Source organism: Chaetodon trifascialis, chromosome 12 (assembly GCF_039877785.1).
Source record: "Chaetodon trifascialis isolate fChaTrf1 chromosome 12, fChaTrf1.hap1, whole genome shotgun sequence".
Lineage (NCBI taxonomy): Eukaryota > Metazoa > Chordata > Actinopteri > Chaetodontiformes > Chaetodontidae > Chaetodon > Chaetodon trifascialis.
In genome coordinates, this window is record NC_092067.1 from 6,288,610 (window position 1) to 6,312,469 (window position 23,860).

Sequence of the window (23,860 nt, forward strand, 5' to 3'; positions counted from 1 at the left end):
TGGGAGCAGTTACGCTTCCTCCAAAGCGATTTTAATAGAATATCTTTTTTTTCCTTGAACAACAGGCACAGATTCAGCTTTTTGTTGAAAGAACATCTCTGAGAAAAAAGACAAATACGTCAGATAATTTCCAGAAACTGGAAATAACTTTCTAAGTTGACAGGATGACAGATTACGTAAACTGTCCAATAAGCTCGCTGCTTTTAAGTCACAGGACTGTAATTAACAAACCCTGGTTGTAATTTTTGTAGTTACAACCTAAATTGGCCAAATGAATCCCAACTTGGCTCAAAACAAAGAAAACAAACTGAAGGGTGGCATACATCTTACAGCTCTCTGGACATGATCAGCTTTCAAAGTGGCCTTGATGTCATGGGTACTTTGAATGGCTTAAAAAAACCCTGAAAACGTCATATTACTTGAGCTGGTCTGGTAGAGGCAGCGGCCAGCTAACCCACAATTTCCATCTCCAGCACAGTGTTGTTTAGATGTCATCCCTCCCTCTCCTCCACCTGAGTCACTCCCTCTCACCACAGGCTTTGTCTCAGTCTGGTTTGCCCGCTCTGCCTCTGTCTGTCTCCTCCACACGTCTCCACGGCCTGATCCGCCTCGGCCTCTCCGCACCACAATGTTTAGACAAACCGAAAGAGACAGAGACACAGTGACTGTGGAGGAGAGCGGCGCTGAAATTTCCGCCTCCTCTTTCTGTGTAACTTACCCTGATGTTTGTCTTAGGGGCTTTAAAGGCTGGATCCATAAATCCCTGAGGAGTAAACAGACCATGGACGCAGCGTATGAAGAAGAAAATCATGAAAATAAAGACATCTTCACTTTCACTTTTTTTCCCACTCATTAGTGCAACATTAAGCTGTAAATGCCAGCAATTCAAAATTCCTTACATGTTGTATGGAAGCACGTCAAGTTGCCTTGAAGTTGAAAGGTGCATTATAAATAAACTGGCTCAGCCTTTCCTAAACAAGAGAAGAGATTTGTGCAGCATTTTTTTTTAATGTAACTACAAATAAAGAAGAATTTCTGAACCACATAAATCCCTCAACTAGGGTTAGAGTTTTAATGTAGCGCTTTCAGGCTGTCCTCATCAGAGAAACGACAGCTTTGGTCTATAGTTCAAACCCTTTTCTCCATCAACACTCCACAACACTTTGTGGCTGCGTGAATAATGACTGTTGTCCCTGGGTGAGGTAGCAAGACGTTGTAGCACAGTGAAACATTTCAAGGAATATGTTGTGGGTGCGAAGCCTCTAGCTTTACCACAGTTTATGTCCAGTCTCCTACCAGCAGTCAGTGTTAGATCCTCTTAATCAAGACCCAAAGTTTTCCTAACCTCACTGACCCTCGTTAAAATATCATTCATTTACAGGCCGAATTTCTGATAATGTTATTTTTAAGCTGAAAGACATGCTGCTTTGGCATTTTGCCTTTTTTGGATATGCAGATAGAGCAGAGACACAGAGCAGGTAAAATGCAACAGTTATGCAGCGTGCACTGGTAGTTTTTCAAGTATTCTAAGGCCCTACAGTATGTTTCTTTTTTAGACAACCAGGACCTGCAGTCTTACACGGCAATAGGGTTAGAAAAATGCCCCCAAAAAGATTTCCCACCCGCTTGTCATTTTTTCCAGAATTTGTAGAGCCATACCTCAAACATTTGTTGCCCGGAAACCTCTGGATTATGCTGCTCAGGAAAAAAAAGGAAACAGAGGGCCTTTATTTTTGGCAGGCAACGTGGAAGTCTGGCTTCTTAAAGTAGAAGCAGCGGTGGTGGTGGCAGTGGAGGCGTCCGTCCTGGGGTGGTGGATACTGTTTTAGGTCACAGCAACTCCCTGTCTGTCTGAAGCATCTCCATCATCCATCCATCCATCCATCCATCCATCCATCCATCCATCCATCCATCCATCCATCCATCCATCCATCCATCCATCCATCCATCCACTACAGCCTCTAAAACTGCTCATTATGCACTTGTGGCCCCTCCTCTAACTCCCTGTACATCAATATGGGTGTTTGTTTTTTTGGGGGGGGGATAGAGTGCTCTTTAAATAGATATTCAGCTATGAATAGTGTGTGTGTGTGTGTGTGTGTGTGTGTGTGTGTGTGTGTGTGTGTGTGTGTGTGTGTGTGTGTGTGTGTGTGTGTGTGTGTGTGTGTGTGAAGGTGCATTTGTGCATGTGTTTACAGTGCAAAGTGCAACCCCACCACCCCACCTCTGCACAGACAAGAATAAAACCTCCACGTGCAGCTCCTATCACAGCTCTGGACTCTCTCCAGCTCATTTTCTCTCTCTGGAATCGACTGTTTGACGTCCAAGTTCGTACTCTCCTCGGCTTCAGGTTTTCAATAGCCTGACTCTCCGGGCGTGACAGAGACATTCCCTCTCAGACACACTTCAAAGGAAATGTCAGGTGATATTCACGATGACACATATTGATTCTCTGTCTTTCATTTGAGGGGAAAATCACTCGCGTGGATTAGACTTCCCGTTTGTCCCTGACCTGAGGACACTTGGCCAGTGTCTCAGTCGAGGCATGAGGAGAATCTTTGAGCGTTTGGCTGCCGTCTGATGGTGTGGGGGGGTGACCCACTTTGGGGTTTTGGGGTCAAATAAAACGTGTGTTTTTCACTTATCACAGGGAGATGTGTAGCTTTTGCCATGGATACCGAGAAAAAAAACACTCCAAGACATGTTTTTTATTGTTGCGACCCAGCGTCTTCCAGTGACAGAGTGGAACAATGAGGAGATAGAAACAAAACAGTGCAGCGCAGTGCAGTCGTGGTCAACCAGTGGCGTTTCCAACCACATTTCTGACACACCCTCAATTTAGTCTCGCTTTTTGCTGTGGGTCCCTCCAGACAGACTACTCTTGACAAACAGCAGGAAACAAAAGCAGTCATTTAACCCCTAAAACTAGGGAACATGAAGAACAGTTTAAGTTCAAGAACAAATAGGACTGGGCCACACTGGGCCCTTGACGAAAGGATGATTTAGTGGCAGAGAGAAGGGATGTAGCTGTCAGTGCATCAAGAGATTCTCCAGACAGGAGCCAACAGTGTGCCCTGGCTGGTGCTCCATGCAGCTCGTGATATGATCAAAGGGGATGGCCGAACACTATCAATGTTCTTATCATCATGCATGCCACTTTTCAAGGGACAGATAAGATGGAACAATTGTTGCATGCTGTTGTGTTTGTGCAGAGGAGACAATAGCCAACAACAGGCTGCTGTGGAAAATAATCCCGTCAGGTAGACACTTTTTAAGATTTGGAACATTTTTGCAGTGGCAGACAAACGGTCAGATGCAACCTTATGTATCTGCTTGTTTGTTTAAAGAAAATTCCAAAACTTTTCCAAGAACTGCTGATTTTTTATGGTTTTCCACTCCCAAGTATGTCTATAATATTTAAATCTAAAATGTGAAACAAATTGACACAGAGATTTAATCCCAAATGCTGAAACCCTGTTGGCATGGGCAGCAAATCAGTTTAACTTCAGCTTTGATGGAGGGGTGTGCTTTGCTTGCCGTCAGACTCTTTAAAGTAAACACTGCCACCCACTCAGGAAGTTATCCTACAGTGAGGTGTACTGTAGCTGTAGCTGTAAAGCAAATGTGTCATGCGCCATGCCTGTGTAAAAAAAAAGAAAATACTGTGGGCATTCCTCCTCATCAGTCATGTTATTCTTGGCCCTGGGAGTGCATTCTAACACCTGGCGAGGACCCTCTGCAAACCGCTTTCTGTCGTACCAGAACAGTCACCTTCTATATGGCACTAACTGCCAGACAAGGAAAACATGTGATGGTCCTTCATATAAAAACACACACTTGTAGCTACACAGACAACTTAAGAGTTAAATCAAAACATGCTTTCAGCTATGTGAGCTGGTCAAGACACGCAGATTAGGTCAGGATATGACCAGAAGTTACTTACTGCCTTCAAAATAAAAGAGGCAAAACTTGTTGAAGTGACTGGAGAGTACAGATCACCCAATATATCATACTCACTGTAAATCTTACATAGAATGGAGTGAAGCTAAAAGTATGAAATAGATTAACACAGATACCTGAGCAAATTTCACAGGAACGGCAACACACACAAACAAAATCACGATTAAAAAAAAGAAATACAAACTCTAGGTGTGTTTGGAAATGCAAAAAAGAACTTACATACTTACATAAGAAATGTTATGCTGTATATACTGTACTGCACTGCTACATTATACATTACATTAACAAAACAAGCAGAAGAACTTGAATTTTTGTCATTGTCAGCTACTTAAGTGTTCTCATCATTTTTATTGGTATACATTTTCAGCACAAATGTAAAGGAATAATTCATATACCATATTTTTCTTTTTTCCTTTTTTTTTTTTTTTTTTTTTTTAGCTTTTTAGTTTAGTGTTTTAGCTCTTCATACAATCATAAGGAGATTGCTTCCCTTCATAGTCACAGTGTTATTTGATCAGTGTCATTAAGATCAGAGTAACCAGAACTGGAATAGCGCTTGATTGAGGTGAGAAGTGCACAATATAAACTAAGACAATAAACCTCTTAAAACTTGTGACAAAGTGCAGGATTCACTTTAGTTGACTGCACTTAAGTCATGAAAATTTCCTCTGCTAGGCAACTCAAATGACTAAAAACAAATATCAAACAGTGAACGAGGGACTTTTAAGTTCACTTGCAGTCTGGGGCTCTAGTTGTTTACTTGCTTTGCTCAGTTGTCCGGCTTTGGTCATATTTAGTATAAATGCAATATTGAAAATTCACATTACAAGTATGCAGTTTCATCAAACGTTATTAACATTTGACTGATAATCTTTTCCTTTAACTCGACTTCATATTTTATCTTGCTTAATGTCACACAAAAGTACCACTTCGTAAACATGGCTTTATTTTGAAAAATAAGATCGGAAGTTATGCGTTTCACCTCTGCTAACTTGATAACATTAGAGTCGGCTGAGGCGGACCCGAGTCGCAGCGCTCAGATCAAACAGCGTTCAGACGCAGAGACACACAGAGGAGAGCACACAACACACAGCACACAGCTTCCTCCTCCTCTTCCTCCGGATCGCCTCCTCATCATTATGGATTTTCCTAGGGCTCGTGCCCTGCTCTCCGCCGGATAAACTTTGGACTTACTCGTATCATGGGAATATACCGTCTGTGCGCTCGGCCCCGTGGATCCATACAGTCTTGATGGAAACCATGTCACCGCAGCAGGGGACCATGGGACAGAACAGGTCCGACTCTCTGACGGGAGAGAGCAAGACGCCCCCCGACAACAAGAAGGTACCAGTGACGCTTCTCTGTAGGACTTTTTGGTGCTGATGTGGTGGTGATGGTTGTGGATACGCTTTGCGTTTTTGCGCGCTGAGCTGCCGATGCGCTCATTGAGCATAAATGAGCAGTTTATATTCTAATTACCCTGTCAGGAAATGTGAAACACACATCACAGTCCTGTACCATCCCTGCACTATCTGTCACTGTGGTGCGTCTGTTTTCAAGAGTGACTCTAAAGTAAAGACCGATTGTGTTTTCCAGTATGACTTTCTGCTTTGACTGCATTTCTTTCTTATTTATTCATTTTTGTTCTTAGGCTGTTGAATCATTTTTCTCATTGTTCGTGTAAGTCTGCAGTTGTGTTTCAGGTGGAGGTCAGTTTTGGACTGATTAGTGGTTAAACTGATAATGGTGTGAGCTCCGGTTGTCACTAAGCGCGTGGTTCTATTTTAAATAACAGTTATTGACACATTTCTTCTTTGTTTTCGCTGTCTGAAAAATCTCACAAAGGCTCATCAAGGAGGGCAGTTTTCAAGAATTTCAGGAAAAAGTTGACCGTCCTGGGTTTTGATATTTTGGAAAAATGTAATCAAATGCTGACTAAATTAAACAACCCTTTAACTAAGAAAAACGCCCCGAATCCCTAAATTACTTCTATATTTTACTGGTCTCCAGTTCGTCTGTGTTGTCCTGAATAAAGCAGTGTATGAATAAGCCCAGGAACCAAATAACAGAGCAGGATAATGTGCTGATAGAGTATTTTAATCAGACAGACAGGAGTCACCACGCAAACACAGAAGAATGATTCCTTCACTGCGGAGCCATCAGTTCTGGCTACTCTGAACTCCTCATTAGTGGAAACAGTAAAAACACACAAAACACATCATTCGAAGTTTGATTCCTTATCTCCGACTTTCCCGTAAATACAGTGCACATTGTTACAGTTGTTTATTGCAGTTTTCTCATCCCAAGTTTGGTTTTTCTGATTTGTAAGTGGTGAATCTCCAGCAGCTCAGTTAAATTGTAGTAAACAGCGCCCCCATCCAGCACGTGTTAAAAAGGTGTAACTGCATCTTTCAGCAGGCGGGATGTGAGTGGTCGTCTTGGATCTGCCAAAACGCTGCTAAAAGCAAGAGTTTGGTGAAAGAAGTCTAAAGTTTGAAATTAAGGGTAGCTTATAACCTTCAATATTACCCGCTATCGTCTTGCCGTTATCTGTAAAAAGAAGGCTGGTGTTGGAGTTTTCAGATTCAGTCTGTAAACTCAGCTACAGATGAATCAAAATCAAAATCATGCCTTATGGTCTGCAGTTACTGTACAATAAGCACAGTAGTTCCAAGCTCTCTTATGATGTTATCCTCCAATTTCTTCAACCCAGTGCAGTACTTTTTGGCACCAGAATACACTTACTTAATGTTTTTCTAAGTATGTCACCACCTCTGCAGCCCCAGCTTGATGTTCATGAAATTTTGCCTCATGAATCTACAGATATTGTTGCTGTAGCCCTTTTTTAATGAGCAGTTGCGGCTCTTTGGCCTGGTTTGGGAGGCATTGTGCTGTGTTTAGCTTTGGTAAGTTCAGCTGTGAGAAACGAGCTGTCATACAGAGAAACTGGAGCTTTGCTTTACCGTCACTGACTGAGAAAGTCTGCATGAATGCAGTTTCTGCATGCCTCCAGTCACTCAGGAGTTATTTGCGTTGAGATGTTTGCATCAAAATGTTGAGAGTTCATCCTGAGCTGTACTTGACATACATATCAGGTACATGCTTATTGTGTACTGTAATTTACTGTGTTTATACTGCTGTTCGCTGAAATAATAACACTGCTGTTTAGTTAGTGCCTACAGTCCATGCTTCCTGTTTCTTTTCTGTGGCCCGTCAGCATAGTTTGAAATATCAGGGCTTGTCATTGTTGTTTCATCATGCCAAGTGGAGTGTTTTCATGTCAGTACTTCATGTGTCAGCCAATCACTTCATGCCTGCAGGAAGAAGATGCATGTAAACTTACAAATGTTACTGTTACTGTCAAGCCTGATTTCACTGAAAATGTGTGTTAATGTGTCAGAAAAACAAAAGTGCATGTCTTATGGAATTTGCATGAAAGATGGCAGCAAACTCAACTGGGTCAGTTTCTTACATGAAAGTAATGGAAACCTTACCCCAATCCAAACCGTCATATTTTACACAAACCATAAACGCAGTTAAACAGACCAAAAATGTAATGAAAATGTCGAGACATTTTCAGTGCTATGTGGCAACTCTGAAAAAATCAGGACAAGGTTGCAACGAGGGAAATGTCTTTTTGTGAGCCAGGACAGCAGCTCATTTCAGGCGTCTGACGTCTGAAATGTAAAGTGGATACAGCTTTCTTTTCTCCACGCACTCAGTCGAGTGTCTTATGATGCACTTCCTGTCACATTCTTTGCTGCACTGTAGTAACTTTGGCCTGGATGACTAACATAAGTCTAATTCTTCCTTCTATAGATCTAGAGCAGAGGAATCTTACCCATAAGTCCCTGCAAATGACTTTAGGAAGCAAAGACTTTTTTCAAGCCTGACCCTGGTTGAATGAGTGTTGTGTGTGTTTAGGGGCAGCTGCAGCATGCTTACAGCTCACATGGTTTGGGTATGTTTTAAATAAATTAAGTTTCATTGAAATAGCTGTGTTAGCCACAGGCATGCCTGTCATACTTCTGGGAGGGAGCTTACAATTTATCACGGTACCATGAAAATATATGAGGGATCATCAACATTGTGCAACTGCTAGACAACATTTCTCTACTTCAGTCCTGTTTTGACTTACTCTTCAGTTAGTGGCCATCTTCAGCTGTTTAGCTGGCTTCCTCTCTTCCCTCTTTACTGTGGTTACTTCTCCTTTTTCTTAAATTCTCTCTCTGTCTTTCTCTCTCTTGTGTCTGTTTCCCTGTCTGCCTGTATTTCCTGCTACAGCCAAATACCAGCCTGAAGCAGTGCTGACTCGAAGCTTTGCAACCATTTTGTCTCCCCCTCCATTAATATTACGTTTTTCACAAACCAAAAAGAATGGTGCCAACCATCACACCCAGTCACTGCTTGAACTGACCCCTCTCTCCTCTCTCCTCTCTCCTCTCTCCTCTCTCCTCTCTCCTCTCCTCTCTCCTCTCTCCTCTCTCCTCTCTCCTCTCTCCTCTCCTCTCTCCTCTCTCCTCTCTCCTCTCTCCTCTGACTGTGCAGAAGATGAAGACCTTGGCCCAGAGACGACAGTCAGCTCCCTCACTGGTCATCAGCAAAGCACTTACCAGATCCAGAAGCACATCCAGGTATGAGCAAACACACACACACACACACACACACACACACACACACACACACACACACACACACACACACACACACACACACACACACACACACACACACACCGGGGTTGGGGTGCTGACATCATTGTTGGCCTGTCTCTCAGTGGAACCACGATTTCTCTCAGTAGATGGTGTAACGGATGTAGCTGCTCCACTGGAACACAGCATAGTCCTTCTGTCCTGTGTGAGTTATGCTGCACGGTTTCTGAGCAAGTGCAGTTGTAAAATTTCTTCCTGTTTCTTCTTACTTCTGTATAAACGTTTGGTACTTTATTCATAGTTTTATGAATGTTAGTGAATCTTTTCTATCGTTTTATAGGCTGTGAAAAGTCTCTCCTGCTGGTCTGTATCCTCCTCCAGTATGGCAGACTTTTTGGAAGCACTTCTAATTAATAGCCATTAAAATAACAGCTTATTAATGATGACCGTTTTGGTTTATGCATACATTTACTCATTGATTAATTGTCTGAAGTCTCTCAGCCAGTCAGCCCCAGAAACACACAACTAGAAATTTAAGTGGATTAGGAATGAAAAAAGTGAAGCTGTGAGGCTGCAGGTTAACATCTCCACTCTGGACACACACAGAATGTGGATGAGGACAGTGAAAGTGCTCTCACTGGACTAACACACATGACAAAATATGAAAAGTTTCAAAGTGACTTTACAGAGCTGAGAGGTTGGCCCCCCAGACTCATTCATGGCTTACACAGGGTTTAAATGCTTAGTTCTCCCAGAGCTATCAGACATTTCATCACCCTCGTATCACACAAATCCCTTCCTCTTCCTTTAACAGGGTCGGAAATAAGCCATTACAAACCCCTTGGGGAGGGTATTTATTTACTAGAACCTTTGTCTCATATATCCTTGCCAATGCCAGATTTGGTAGGATTTTAGAAAAAAAAAAAAAACACTGAGGGAATTTCACGGCCCTTTCAGTCTTTGAAGAAAAGTGACTTGTCACAGAGAAACAGTTTGAAGTTTGAAGTTATAAAAAGGAAGAGCGTGAGGATTGCCTAATGAACGCTGTGGACTTCCATAAGGATACAGGCTGGAGAGCCTCAAAAGGCCTCAGAGCACTTTTAGGCTTAAAAAAATGTTTTGCCATCGGAATTTCTCCAATGAGCAAATGCCCTGGGATGAAACTTGACATGGTGCGACTGTCTATGTTTATAATGTGTGTGTGAGCTAGTGGCAGTTTATTAGTGTGAGCAGGGGGAGATCAGGCTGGGCGGCAGCACGCTGAAGTGTGAGACTGCACCATTTAGACCAGTGCTGAGGGAAACACTCCACACTGTTAAATGGGTCAGCGCTCTCGGGCAGTGTGCGTGTGTGTGCGTATGTGTGTGCTGGAGAAAGTGAGAAAGTCAACTCACATATTCAGCTCCTAGGCATACAGAAAGGGCAAGACCAATCTCTGTAAACAGATTCTGCATATGAATGCAGAATCTGCTGGCAAGGCACAAGGTTTTGGGATCGGAAGTGTTCTGGTTTCCATTTGTTGTCCCTTTATAGTCCAAATAGGATTGACCAATCATGTTTGAGTAGGCTTTAGTCCATGTGGAGTGCCAAAGAGGCAGAACACATTGTCCGAAATGCAAACCTGGAAACCATCAGCTATTGTCTGATCATGATTTAGTTTTTTAAAAATGTGTCTGCATTTATATGCAGATATCTGTTTATAGAGAGTGACCGAAATGTTGAGTAGTCGTCGAGTTTTCAAGTCAAGTCGCTGTTCAGGCTGTAAATAACGTCTGGCATACGGAAAAGGAACCCTTGACCCAGATATCCGTTGTCCATTTTCCAAAATCTGCTGGCTACACCAAAAGCCCCAAAACATTGGCCGTTGACCCCAGAAGCTAAATTGTCAGACGATAGCCAGTGGGCTGCGAGACTGGAGCAAGACAGACAAACTATTGAGTGAAAGTCGCTTCGTCTGACCAGTGTGAGAGTGTGTCTGCGTGAGTGTCTCAGGAGGTATGGAGCCAGGGCTTGACACTGTCAGCTGTCACCCTTAACCTCTGACCTCACATCAGGAGGTGTAGAGGCCAGTGGGGGTCACCTGGGGTCAACACCTCCCATGTCAGTGAGTGTGAGGTATTCATTAAGGTCTGGATGTGGATATGTGTGCGCAGGGGGTCTCACCAGGGGGGAGATGTGAAATTAAAGCGCTCAGGTGACTCACAGTAGGTCACTGTGTATTTCTTTCGACAGGTACTGTCACTGATTTTTATGTTTTGAAGAAAGATGACTGTAGTAATTGATCTTTTTCTGTTATGAATTCAGACTGTAAAAGCTTTTCAGACCATCTGCTTTGGGAACTGTATGAAAACTGTAACACCCTAAAGTCCTGTTAATACAGTTTTAATGTGTTCTGTGTATCAGTGCTGCCAACAATACTTGGCAGTGGTTTACTCACTCTTGCATCACCAATGTGGTCTTTATCCAAGTAAATCACTGGCTCAGGTGTTATTACAAAGGGAGGGAAGTAACGAACATTATATGAATCAATCAGTGTATCTGGGGGCAGGTTTACAAACCACAAACTGTCTCCAGCTCTGCTCTCCTTTTCAAGCCACTAGAGTTTTCCCTTTCAGCCCACTTCTGGTCATTTTCAGCGCAAATCTCTTTAAGGCAAACTGAGATAAAGCTTCATAATAAAGATCCCTTCTCATGAGAATAACACTCATGCGGTCAACCTGGTGAATCCTTTGTGACCAATACAAGGTAGCAATCAATTTTTCATCAGATTCAAAGCTCTGATTCTGATGATGTGCCTCTTTAAGCTCTGATTTGAGCTCTACTTTTTCCTTTCCATTATCTTTGATATGCCTCCTTCTGTCCCTCTGTCCTGCCTTTCCCATCAGGCCAAGAGGCGCTGAAAGGCTCTCTTGCCTTCAGCTCAGCCACTTACATCACCTCCACACACACACTCATCAGCTCATACACACACACACACACACACACCTCATCCAGAAGTATAACCTCATCCTTCAGCCTCCAGGCTTACAGTTCAGGGTATTATGGTTTCAGACTGGAGTATACGCCCCCTCCCCCTCAGGCAATGAAATCTAGACTACAGGGAGGAAGGTGGCTGTACCATAAAGCATAAAAACACATGATTGGCTGACACCCTGACCTCACACTCTCGCTCACCACAATGGGACACGCACACTTAAATCCAAAAACCACCTGAGTGTAAACACACACAGACACGTGCATGCAGACAGAGACACAAGGTACATACATACATTTCACTCATATTTTAATGCACACACACACACACACACACACACACACACACACACACACACACACACACACACACACACACACACACACACACACACACACACCACAATAACCTGTCTGTCCATTCTTCTTGCAGCCAGCAGACACACGTTCAGGATCAGGATAATACTCTGTTTACTTACTTAATTCTAATCTCAGTCTTAAACTCTGAGTCCTAACCTGCATTAAGCTATTAGAAAAAGAGGAAATGCTCCCAGTTTGGATGACTGTTGTTTGATTTTTCTGATTGTTTGAGGACATTTGCTGATCAAACTGACAGATAAAAGAACACACATGCAATCACACATAATGCAAAAGACATTTCCTGGTTTTAATAACGAGCCCTGCTAAAGATATCACGGCTAACAGCCCCCGGTCACTTCTCTTTCACTGACGGGGAAGAGTTTCAGTATTCTGACCTCATCCTGCGTGTGTGTGTCCCTGCATTTGTGTGTGTGCTTCCTCTGGCTATATAGAGAGTATTGTGTGTCAGCCAGAGATGACATTATATTTTGCCTATGAAAATGATCTGTTGCAGAAGGAGTCAGGTCAGGGTGAGGTATGTCAGGTGGAAACAGGAAAGAGACAGAGGGTGAAAAAGATGTGGTTTTAAAAGTCTGGCGGCCTGCTTGGTGTTTCTTTCCTCAGTGTTTCTGCGCTTCCATTGGTCTCCTGTCAACCACACAGCGTGGGCAGGACGATGGTTTCTTCTTTGGATTGTCCGTGAAAGAAGTTTGAGTTTCAGGAGGTGAAACTCTTCTTCCTAATTAGGCTGAGTGGGTAGTAGTCGTCTATGCTTGCTATCCACAAATCAATCGCCTACCTCAATTCTCAGTGATAATGAATCAAATTGTGCGTCATGCAAAATGCAGCGCTCACTTTGGTTTCCCACTTTGCAAACTTCACTCTTATTTAACCTAATTTCCAGTAGCTTGCTGCTGCTGGAAATTAGGTTAACCTTCTCAATGAACATGAAAGAGTGTGCTATTCTAAAAAAAATGGACCCACCCTCTGCAAAAAAGTCAGTCAGGTTAGTTCCCCGTGCATGAAGAATGAGGCATGGTTCATTCAAACATATAAATACAGAAAGATTGACTCAGTTGTAATTCAAGTGCGATTCAGAAATGCATCCCCTTTGTAACGTCTTTATTGTCATGTTTATGGTATTGTTTGTTGCAGCAGTGAACAAAAGCTGCCACTGTGCACTGGAGGTAGAGATGGAACAGACTGATGTAACACACACTGACTCTCTTTCTGTCACTCTCATGCATGCACTGAATCATCAATTGCTGCTTGTCTGGACAGGCTTTATCCTGGAGAAAGAGGTCACACTACTGGAGATGCCATCCTCCTTATGCAGAAACACAAACGTACAGCTCAGCATTCACATCTCTGACTCTCCTCTTTCAATCCTGGTCCCAGCTCGCATGTTCTGTTAGGAAAAAAGGAGAGAGGTGGAGGTTTCTTCCTGGTTCATATTAGATACTATAAGAACTTGTGTTGGTGTGTTGGTGCCCTGGAGTCAGGTTTATTACCAGACGCAAATCAGCTGCAGACAAACTGATGATAGAGATACAAAAAACACACATAAACACACAGAGTCCTTCTCAGGGTTAAAGCTGAGCAGATGGACAGAGTTATATAAGTGTGTGTCATTGCTGCCCTGAGGGAGTGAGTCTGCTCGGCCTGAATAGACCAACTGACAGCTGAGGTGACATTGCGTTAAGCTGCTGGGTGCATTAAGGTCTTGATATTTCTAGAAAAAAAAAACGATAAAGCTGAGGTTGAGAAAAAGAGAAAAAATAGTTGAATGAGTGATGCAGAACAGATAGAAATGGAATTGGGGAGAAAAGTGACATCATGGCCACCTCAGCAAGAGAAAGAAGTGAAGAAGAAAATTAGAGAGCGAGAGAAAGGAGAAAGAGAAAGCTGCAGCTGTTTGTCCAGCTGTTGTCCTCGGGGTGTGCACTTACAGGTGTGTGTGTGTGTGTGTGTGTGTGTGTGTGTGTGTGTGCGTGCGCGCGCGTGCGTGCGTGCATGTGTGTGTGTGTGTGTGTGTGTGTGTGTGTGTGATGTCAATCATGTTTCTGTCCATGTCCAGATGTGTGAACAACACCAGGTCTGTCAATCCACATGAATGATGCAGCTCCATCCAATCCAGTCCACTGATTCTGGATCATTGGTTGCATTTTAGTATTCTTGTAGCTCTGTAACTTTGCAGTTTTTGGTTTTAGATTGTAATTCTGTTTGTCTATATTATGATTTTACTCCTAATTGAGTTGTCTAAGGATGGACTCATTTGTGATTTTGGACTCTGTAAACCAAATAGACTTGTCAAAGGCCTACCGGTTTGATTCATGCTGATAAAATGGATCAACCTTTATATACAAATCATGCCCGATGCCTCTTAATTATTCATGCTGGGACATTAGTATGCTGTGTTGTGTGGCTCATTGTACACTGGCCCCTTATTGTGTTCCAAAAAGTCAACAGTTCTCCCCACAGTGCCGTGCCTCGACAAAGGTGGCCATGTATGTGCGGGCAGGCAGAGCACTCAATTTATCAACATCACATGATGCACAATGGAGCCGTTAGTTGCTCATCCATCAGATTCAAAGGACGGCCGGCTCAGTTGTCAATCTTACATTCAGGAGGGAGGGATGTGTGGTGAATACAGAAGATGTTGTCTTTTTGGGGGGCAGCGGGATGTGAAAGGGGCTTTACAGGAAGGTTTGTCCGTTTCTGTCGGTGTGTGTGTGCGTGTGTGTGGGCTGCTGACAGGAGCATTTCCCGGTTCTGCATAGACCATAAGAACAGAGGAGGATGTGTTGATAGACTCAATGGGAAGTTTTGGACTTTTGCTCTGTAACTGTGAACCTGAGAATCCTGCCAACGTCCCTCTGCAGTGGTCTTTTGCCCCTCTGCTGTCCTCCTGAGGTGGCATGCTGCATGACATTAAGAGAGCCATGTTGAGAGATCCAGTAGATGCTCAGCTTTAATCTCATTTTCAACTTTATGAAGTTCTTTTGATTAATTGGGCCCTATGCTAAGATTTGGCACCAAAAATGAAGATTTACCTGTTGTTGCCACTGTCTCCTTGACAAAGAAATAAAGGAGTGCTTAATTTCTAGCAGTGGAGTGGTGCATGAGTGACATACAGTGTAACAACAATAGCAGATTGTTGTGCAACTGTTGATTCTGTAATCGTTACAGCAACATGGTGTCATGGCCTTTATACAGTGAAGTGTCACCTACCAAAAAAAGTGATATAATCCTCTCACCCTGTCCCTCACTCATTTTTCACTCTTAGACAGTTCAGTGAGTTTTTGACTCTTCAAGGGCGACGTGTCCCACTGAGCATCAGCCCTTAATTGGCTACATTCATGGCTTTTAATTGAATTCATGCAGCTCCCTCTGGGTTTATTTCTGGATGACACACAAAGTCAGACAAAAGGGAAAGCTCTCCAGCATAGTTGTCTGTTCTTTGCTAATTAATTATGTAACCAATCACTTATGCAACATAGCTGGAAGGATTTTGGTGTATGAGAATCGAAGCATCTCTGTCTTCCCAGCGGGGCTTTCAACACTGCTGGGTGCTTTGTTGAAGGGGTTACCAACAGAGTTGTGTGTGTGCCCTGGTGGGTATCAAGGCTGTGCATGTGTAAGAGAAGGAAAAGTGTAGAAACTGCATTAAAAGAAGTGGGTGTGTACCTGCGTGAGAGAGCAGACCGCATGTGTGTATGTTTGTCTACAAAAAGGCAGAGACAGAGATAGAAAATGTGTATATGTGTGTGTAAGTGGAGATTTAGGTCTTTTATCTGCTGGTGAAAGGTAAACAGGAAAGGATGGAGCTCTCAAACTATTTCCTCTTCCTCCAAAAATTCCCCTCTGTTTTCATCTGTCCATCAGTAGCACAGATGGACAGCAGGGGAACAGATATAAGAGACCATTTGAATTAAATCAAAAGCAAGAAAGTGTCTTTATAGAAGCTTTCAAAACAGTTCAAAACAAAGTGCTTTAGTGAAAGGAGAAAAGAGGAAGAGGAAGCAAAAGCAACAGACAAGACAATGTAAAAAAACAAGACAAACAAAGTTTTTGGATGACTGGTTCATCATTTAACCACATGTGCGAGTAGGAACTCGCTGACAGGAGCTCCTCGTTCCATGTCAGCCTTTTGTGACCTTAAGTTAACAGAGCAATCTTTGTGCAGCTCCAAACATGCAAATAATCATACATGAATTACAAGACCATTGCACTGCAGGTCCACAAGTCCAATATTTATTTTACTGATGCTTGATTATGTGTGCGGTTGCCACTGTTAGGAATCAGTAACGGAAATGCAGGAAATAATGATGGAAATGTTCCACTTCAGGACGTTAATCACGCTACAAAAGCTGTTTGGACATTTAAGTCTTTTCACAGCGTTTTCCAAGTTCGGTTCACCATAACATGGGCCTCATGTTTTTAAGTTACATGCTTGCTGTTGCATCGTTGTTCCAACACTCTGGAGGGGTTTGGAAAATCCCTGGGTGCTAATAGAGCAGAGTAAAAACAGGGATAAATACAGAGTGTTCAAGGTGACGTGCATTCAGCTTTAGCTCATAACTCTACCTCGGCAGATTTAGCTTCTGAGTCTTGACCTGCAGACAATCTAAATCCTACCATTCGTTAATTTTTACTGCTGTTTTGCTAGTTTGCACTAGCTAGCTATTGAGCGAACTTCACTGATGCTTGTTGCATTTTCACACACAAGCTTTTTGACAAACTTGATTTGGGCTATTGGCTTGTATAGATGAGACTGACTTGAGCCCAACCACATCCAATGCTGGGCTTCGAAACTACCTCCAAACACATCCGGACCACAGCTTCTTCCTTTGAGAGTCAGTGGTGTATTTCATTCTTTGTCTCTGTGTTTGTCCCCCAGGGAAAGCTGCCTGACACCGGTCAGCCCAGAAACTTGTCCCCTCGTCCAGGCCTTCCTGGCTGAGTGTCCAGGCCGTGTGTTCCTGGGTCACGCCCAAACACAACTGAAGACGGGCCTGCAGACGCAGGACAGACACCTCTTCCTCTTCACCGACACGCTGCTCGTCGCCAAGGCCAAGTAAGTTTCCTGCTGTGTGTCTTATGAAATGACAGAGAGAATGAAGGAGTGTGTGTTTATGTGGTTGTGTGAGTGAGAGGGAGACGGAAAATGGAGACAGGGAGACATAAACAGGAAAAAATAGGCTGAAACAAATTTGAGAAAGCTTCTTTTGCAACAACAGTTATCTCTGGTTTGATTTATTTTCTGACTCATGTTTTTTAATTGTACACTCCAGGAAATATCAATCAAACTGGTGCTGGGTTGTTTTTTTCACTTTTCCTAAATTGTGTTGTTTTTGTTTTTGCTGTCAAAGGAATCTCAATCAAACTGCTGTTGGTTTCTTCATTTTAAGAAAGGCCCTTTTCTGTTACAAGTGAACGCTGCATGTTGTTTCTCTAAAGCTGATAGCAAAAAACAGTTTTTAGGCTACAGGATAGAGTTACATCCTTCTGCTATTTTCCCTCAATTCTCCCTCCTTCACCCCCTTCTTTCACTTCTCCCTCCCTCATTTTCTCCCTACTATATAATTATTTCCCAGCCAATTAAATCCATATGAAGCCTGGCTCAGATCAAAGCCACACTGGCCTGCCTTGGGCCTACAGTGTGGCTCCCTACCCACAAGCTGCACAAACTGCAACACACACACATTCAAAAATAGAAACTTAAAAGAGCACATTTCTGTTTTTGAAGTCCACACACAAACGCACATGCACTAACACACACATACAGCACAAACACATGCACAGATGGAAACAAGAGTTCAGCTCTGTGTACTTATATCTACTTACTGTACACACACACACACACACACACACACACACACACACACACACCCCTCAGTGCAGATGCAGCAGGACCTCTGTGGTCATGTGCCAGGGGGCGGAGCTGACCCTTCCAGCACTGAGAGTACACACTCTAATTGGCTATTACATCGTGGCTGAACACAGGGTGAGCTAGAGGAATGTGTTGGTATGTGTGTTCGGTGTGTGTGTGTGTGTGTGTGTGTGTGTGTGTGTGTGTGTGTGTGTGTGTGTGTGTGTGTGTCCTTCGTATCTGTGTAATGGCAGGGACAGTATATGTGCATGCCACATGCGTGCACTTGGAGTCTCTCCCTCTGTAATCACAGATGCAGTGGTGGATAAATACACTTCTACTGAGCGTGTCTGTCTTAAAATGCTGAAAATAGCTTGATCCTTTTAGAATTCTAATCTGTGTAAAGCATTTCTTGAGGGACTGCCATATGTCAGGCGTTTGTGGAAAAATGTTCTATGAAGAAAATTAAAAGTTAGTTTTCAGCAGTGGGCGATGTCAGTTCATTCCTCATGGAAGCCCTTGATATGAGACTTCCATGTTGTCATGCATTCTTTTACAAAGGAAACTTCTTGAGTTTCTCTCATGCAAAGGTTTCCCCCAATTTTAAGATTATCTGACTGACAAATTACAGCTTTGGAACGTCGGTCCGACAAAACAAACAATTTGGAAACATCATGTCAGGCAATGGGAAATTGTGAAGGCATTTTTCAGTGTTTTCTTTACAGACTAAGACAGATCGACAGTGAAAATAATTGTAAGTTGGAGCCCTAGTTTGGTTTCATGTATCTCACTATGTCTTCTGTAGGTCTCCTACTCATTTCAAGGTGAAATCCCAAGTCCGAGTGTGTGAGATGTGGATGGCCAGCTGCATAGAGGAGGTGTGTGAGGGAAGCACCAACTCCGAGAGGAGCTTCGTCATGGGCTGGCCCACCTGCAACTATGTGGCCACCTTCAGGTACATGCACTCACATCCACACATGCAGCACATAAGCAGGTTGTTCATGTCCGAGCAGAAGCTGAATTGTAGTTTTGTTTTTCAAAGACAACAGGAGCAAAGTCAATTCAGTGTCCCTTAATTTCTTCATATATAACTTCACTCTCAGTTTGCTTGCATTGTATGGCACTTATTCATACCAAGGACACTAAACATATTCCTAGAATGACTCACTTCAGTGTACTTCTCGAAGAGTACGCTATGTTCTGAGGTGCTAATGCAGGAGAGAAGGGAACTAAAAGCTGAACACGCAACCACAAAATCTCTAAACCCTTAAGCACGAAGGCAGTTCCCGGTCATAAAGCTGCTCAATCCAACCACAGTAGGGCCTGAACAGATACCCACACATGCACAGCGGGCACAAGCATGCAACACACATTCAGATACATTCACACGATGTGCTGAATATTCATTTTGTCAATGGCGTACACACATTGGTGCTCATTCATACACACACTCATTACATTTTCCATCATCAGGAATCCAGTCATAGCTTGGGGTGAAGTCTGCACTTTTAGCCAGCAGTTACATAACAGAGCAAAACAGACAGTTGCTTTGAACATGATTTCCGCTGATTATGTTTTATGACTCTCTTTACTCCTCTGCAGCTCCGAGGAGCACAAGGACAAGTGGTTGGCACTCATCAAAAGGTAAATGCTTTGTTGTACCCTGCAATGTTTTTTTAATTTTTTTTTTTTTTTTCATTATTTGGGTATTTTAGCTCATTGTTCGTCTTGTAATTCAATTTTCCTTATGTTGCAGCAAAGATTTGAATTGGATAGGACAGAGGTGATAGAAGCCAGCTCAACATGAGTAAACACAGTGTGAATAAATAGGAATTAACTGGCCTGATTGAAGTTATGAGATGAATTTATGTGATCTGAGCCACTATGACTGCACAGTCCAGCTAAAGCTTTAGTTATAGGAACTTAACTTATATTGAAATGCTGTTTTTATTTAATCACCGACCTCTTTCCTCTGTCCCAATACACAGTCGGATAATTGAGGGAAAAGAGAAGGATGATCCCAAGACTATCCCTCTGAAGATATTTGCAAAGGACATTGGAAACTGTGCATATGTAAGATTCATCTCTTTGCTCTGTGATTTTTGTTGCTTCTATCAGCACAAAGATGAATATTGTTTGATTGCACCCTTGTCTGTCTTTAAGTGGATAAATAATGACATCACTAGCCATGCCACCATTTATGTAACATACAAACAACCAGATATTTCCATGATGTTTCCAAAATGTTTCCACCAGGCCAAGACACTTGCGGTCAGCAACACTGACAGCACCACTGATGTCATCCGCATGGCTCTGCTGCAGTTTGGCATATCAGTGAGTAACCAGAGATCAGTGCTGATACTCAGCTCTATGTCCAGTGGTTATACTGTGATGTGATGTTACAAAGAGTCTCAGCCAATTCTGTGATGTTCGAAGTTGCCTCTGCTGTACCTGTCCAGGCCTGATGTTAGAAATAAGGTTTGTTAATCTGACGGCTGAGAGTATCAATGTTAGTCTGTCTAAACTAAGTATTGCTAGTGTGGAGCATGTAGGCAACATGATGGGATTTAAACCTTTTCCCAAAATATGTAATGTTTCAAGAAAGTTTCAAAAAACATTTTTAAAGAAAGATCAAGATCCAGCTAAAATAAATTTCTTTATTCTCATCTTGTCTTTCTAGGGCTGCGTTAAAGACCACCGGTTGTGGGTGAACTCCAGTAAGGACGATCCGCCTTACCCTCTCATTGGTGAGCCCACCTGTCATACACATCATTATGAACAGCCCTTTGCTTAAAACACTATCAGAACAGCTACTCTTTTCCCTTGAAGCTTTCCTTTTTTCAGTTTCGAGATGCTCTTGACTTCATCTCTAATGGTGTGGGATAAGATTCATGATAAGACTTTAGACCTACTGTGGAGTACCAGTGTGTCTGTGTATGTGCTACATACTAGGTACTGGTGATTCTTAAAAATCTGCATGTATGCTTACAAGGACATCTTGTCTCCATTCATTAAAGTTAAACAAAAACCTCCCACAATGAATATTTTGGAAAACCAGCATTACTAATGCAGAGAATAACCACAGCAGGGATAACTACTGTACCAGCATCAGCAGCACACCAAAAACCCAACATCTGGGAACATTTCAGAGCACTTCATCTTTTGTCACAGTGGCATTTCCGTGACATTCTCTCACCAAAATCTTTTGTTCTGTAGTTCATGCTGAATTCCTAACATCCCTACTCAATACTGCTGATTCATGGCTGCACAGCACAAGTTCTGCCCTAATTTTTATCAGATTTTTGATTTGTCTCCAAGTCACACGGAAAGACTGCACATGCACAGACCCATGACCTCTAACCTCTGGGCCTTGACCTCTCATTCAGGCCACGAGTTTCCCTTCAGCATTAAGATGAGCCACATTCGGGATGGTGGGAGCAGTGGGGGAGGCCTGGGAGGAGGAGCAGGGAGGGATTCAGCGAGTCCCACAGACTGTCCAGGGGTGCTGCTGTTGGACCAGTGTCTCCCACCAGACACCCAGTGTCAGTTTATCCTCAAACCCAGCAAGGTTGCACCAGGACCGCTTATAGGTAAGACAGCTGGTCAGGACTGGATTCTCATTCTGGGGGTCTGACCCATTTTATGACATTTTGGGAGTCATGACATTTTTCAAAACAAAAGTAAAGACATGCTTGTATGTGGGCTGCTTCACATACGTGTGAGGTTAAAGTTGAAAGCACTTTGAACTTCAAAATGAAGAAATTCTTCGGCATGCTGAAGTTATGTATCAGCTGACTGTCACTGAGATGAAACACTGATGAATACTGATGTGACTGACAGAAGGCAGCAGCGACATCTTGCTTTTTCCATTCTTCTAACACAAACATCTGGTCTAGTGAAGCCATCATGCTGGTATTTCATTTGGTCTGCTGTGAATGAAAAATGTCTTCCTGTGGTAATGTTGCATCCTCAAGGTGTACTTCAAAAAGTCTGTCTAATTCCTCTCAAACCAAAAATCTCAGTCAGTTAAATGTTTAAAAACCATCAACAGTGGCCATCTGCTCATAGACCCTTATGCATTGAGAAGGATGAAGCAAGAACAGTGAAAGTATGTGCTGTGACAGCGAGCTGTGAAAAATAGATAAATCAACATGACAGCTGAGGTTTTCAAGTAGATGGTTGGTCAGTGTCAAGAATCCATCCATAAATCTAATTCTCTTTGAAACCACAAGCAGAAATATGAGGATACAGATGGATGAATGCAGAACAGAGAGTACTTCCCCAGAATTTGTTTCACTTTGGGCTCATTCTTGACAATCAAACATGTAGTTGAGCTGTTCGTTCCGAGGATGAATCAGGACGTGAACAAGTGAGAAAAAGGGAGTCAACAAGAATGGTGGGAAAGGAGATTTTGGTGGCCAAGGGGCTACGGCAGGGGTCAGGAGAGATGCAGTGTCAAAATAAGAAAAACATCAGATAGACAAAGAGGAAGAAACCCCAGAAGGAACGGATCAGTGCAGGAATAGGAAGATGGAAAGTGAAAAGAGATGACACAGCTATTGAGTAAGTCTGAAGGTCAGTGTAGGTGAAGGAAAAAGAAACAATAGACTGTAGCAGATAGAGACGGAAGAAATTACAGAGGGACGGATCAGGGGACATCAAAAGTGAGAGGGACAGAAAAATGAGGAGGAGGAGAAAGGAAAAACAACAGGATGGTGGACAGGAACACACAGAAACCGAGATGGAAAAAGGAGGAGACGAGGTTTAGAGGAAAACAAATTTTGGATAAAAAGTGTGTGTTTGCCAGTCAAGGAGACTTCAGTCTGCCAACCACAAGCTTCGCCTCAGATTCCTTTACCTCAAGCATTACAGCGTCTTACATAAGCGCTCCATGCCAGCCCCGCCGCCGTCGAGGCTTAATCGCTCACACCCAACCCGAAAGCTGCATTGTGTGTTTATTGAGTGGTAGCCATGGCGAAAGCCCCTTTTGAGGCATTTACTCTCAAACAATCCTGCAGGCAATTCTGCCTTGAAAATAATTGGTACGTGTTTAATAAAGCATTTTTCAAATTCCTCCAAGACTTGCCCGTTGCAACATACTGCATCCATTTGAATTAACAGCACCGCTGTGATAGCATCACTGTTTATCATGAGGCAAAACGCCATGTTTTTGTGACATGCCATAAAGACTGAATGTCCCTTTCTGGCAGGATGTCCGGCTCATAAATATCTTGTGGCTTCTCAGACATTCAAACTGTGACTGAAATTGGACTGAAGACGTTCATGGACATTGTGGTGTTCTGCTGCTTTGAGGAGCCGCTGCACACATGGACACTAATTTAACATTGTTCTAGAGTTCTTCTAACCTCCATGTCAGTCCCTTTCTAAACAAAATTTGATTGGCATCTCTATCATCAGGACGTTGTTTATCAGTTTCTTCCAAAAGGAAAAAGAAACAAACGTCGACTTGACGCTATGAAGCTTCTACCTGTGAATCACTGATCAGGCTAAACGAGTCTGCCTGGTCTTGTGTTGTATCTCTCATGAGAGCATGGGTAATAAATATGCATCTAGCACCTGTTTTGTAACACGCTAGCAGAAGATTATAGTAGGATGACAGACATTGCCCACCCAGCCGACATATAGTCTGTCTCTGTGTCCTCGTTCCCTCTCTCTAAACCTGTCCCCTGACTAGAAAGCTGCGATGATGTAACACCTGATTTACAGCGAGGTCATGTTTTTTCTATGATGGCAAGGCCTGCTGAGCAGTGCCAGAGCAGGCCAGTAATTCTGTTACTGCTGAACTTTCTTCCAGAATGTATTTGGGCATGACGCCACAGCAGATCGTTAAATAATGAATTCTATGTGAGGTATGCCACATATTTTGGCCTTTCGGGCTGCTGGGTCCTCCACCCACTGAAAGAATCTTTTGTTTGTTAGGAGAGTCCCACCCTTGGATACAAATCACAATCACTTAATAACGTTAATGTTATCATTTCACGATTGTTGGCAAATCAAAGTTGCTACAGTTACATTTCACTAC

General features: G+C 42.9%; 1 protein-coding gene across 1 annotated transcript in view; it reads left to right on the forward strand.

The window, feature by feature from the left end:
* Positions 1 to 5,052: 5,052 nt before the first annotated feature.
* arhgap20 (Rho GTPase activating protein 20) overlaps positions 5,053 to 23,860 on the forward strand; it is a 31,393-nt gene continuing 12,585 nt past the window's right edge. The window contains exons 1-9 of the mRNA XM_070976391.1: positions 5,053 to 5,304; positions 8,509 to 8,594; positions 16,846 to 17,022; positions 18,623 to 18,772; positions 19,420 to 19,461; positions 19,806 to 19,890; positions 20,074 to 20,151; positions 20,498 to 20,564; positions 21,204 to 21,407. Coding sequence (XP_070832492.1) covers positions 5,212 to 5,304; positions 8,509 to 8,594; positions 16,846 to 17,022; positions 18,623 to 18,772; positions 19,420 to 19,461; positions 19,806 to 19,890; positions 20,074 to 20,151; positions 20,498 to 20,564; positions 21,204 to 21,407 — 982 coding nt within the window. The 5' untranslated portion in view covers positions 5,053 to 5,211. The remainder of the gene's footprint in view (positions 5,305 to 8,508; positions 8,595 to 16,845; positions 17,023 to 18,622; positions 18,773 to 19,419; positions 19,462 to 19,805; positions 19,891 to 20,073; positions 20,152 to 20,497; positions 20,565 to 21,203; positions 21,408 to 23,860) is intronic.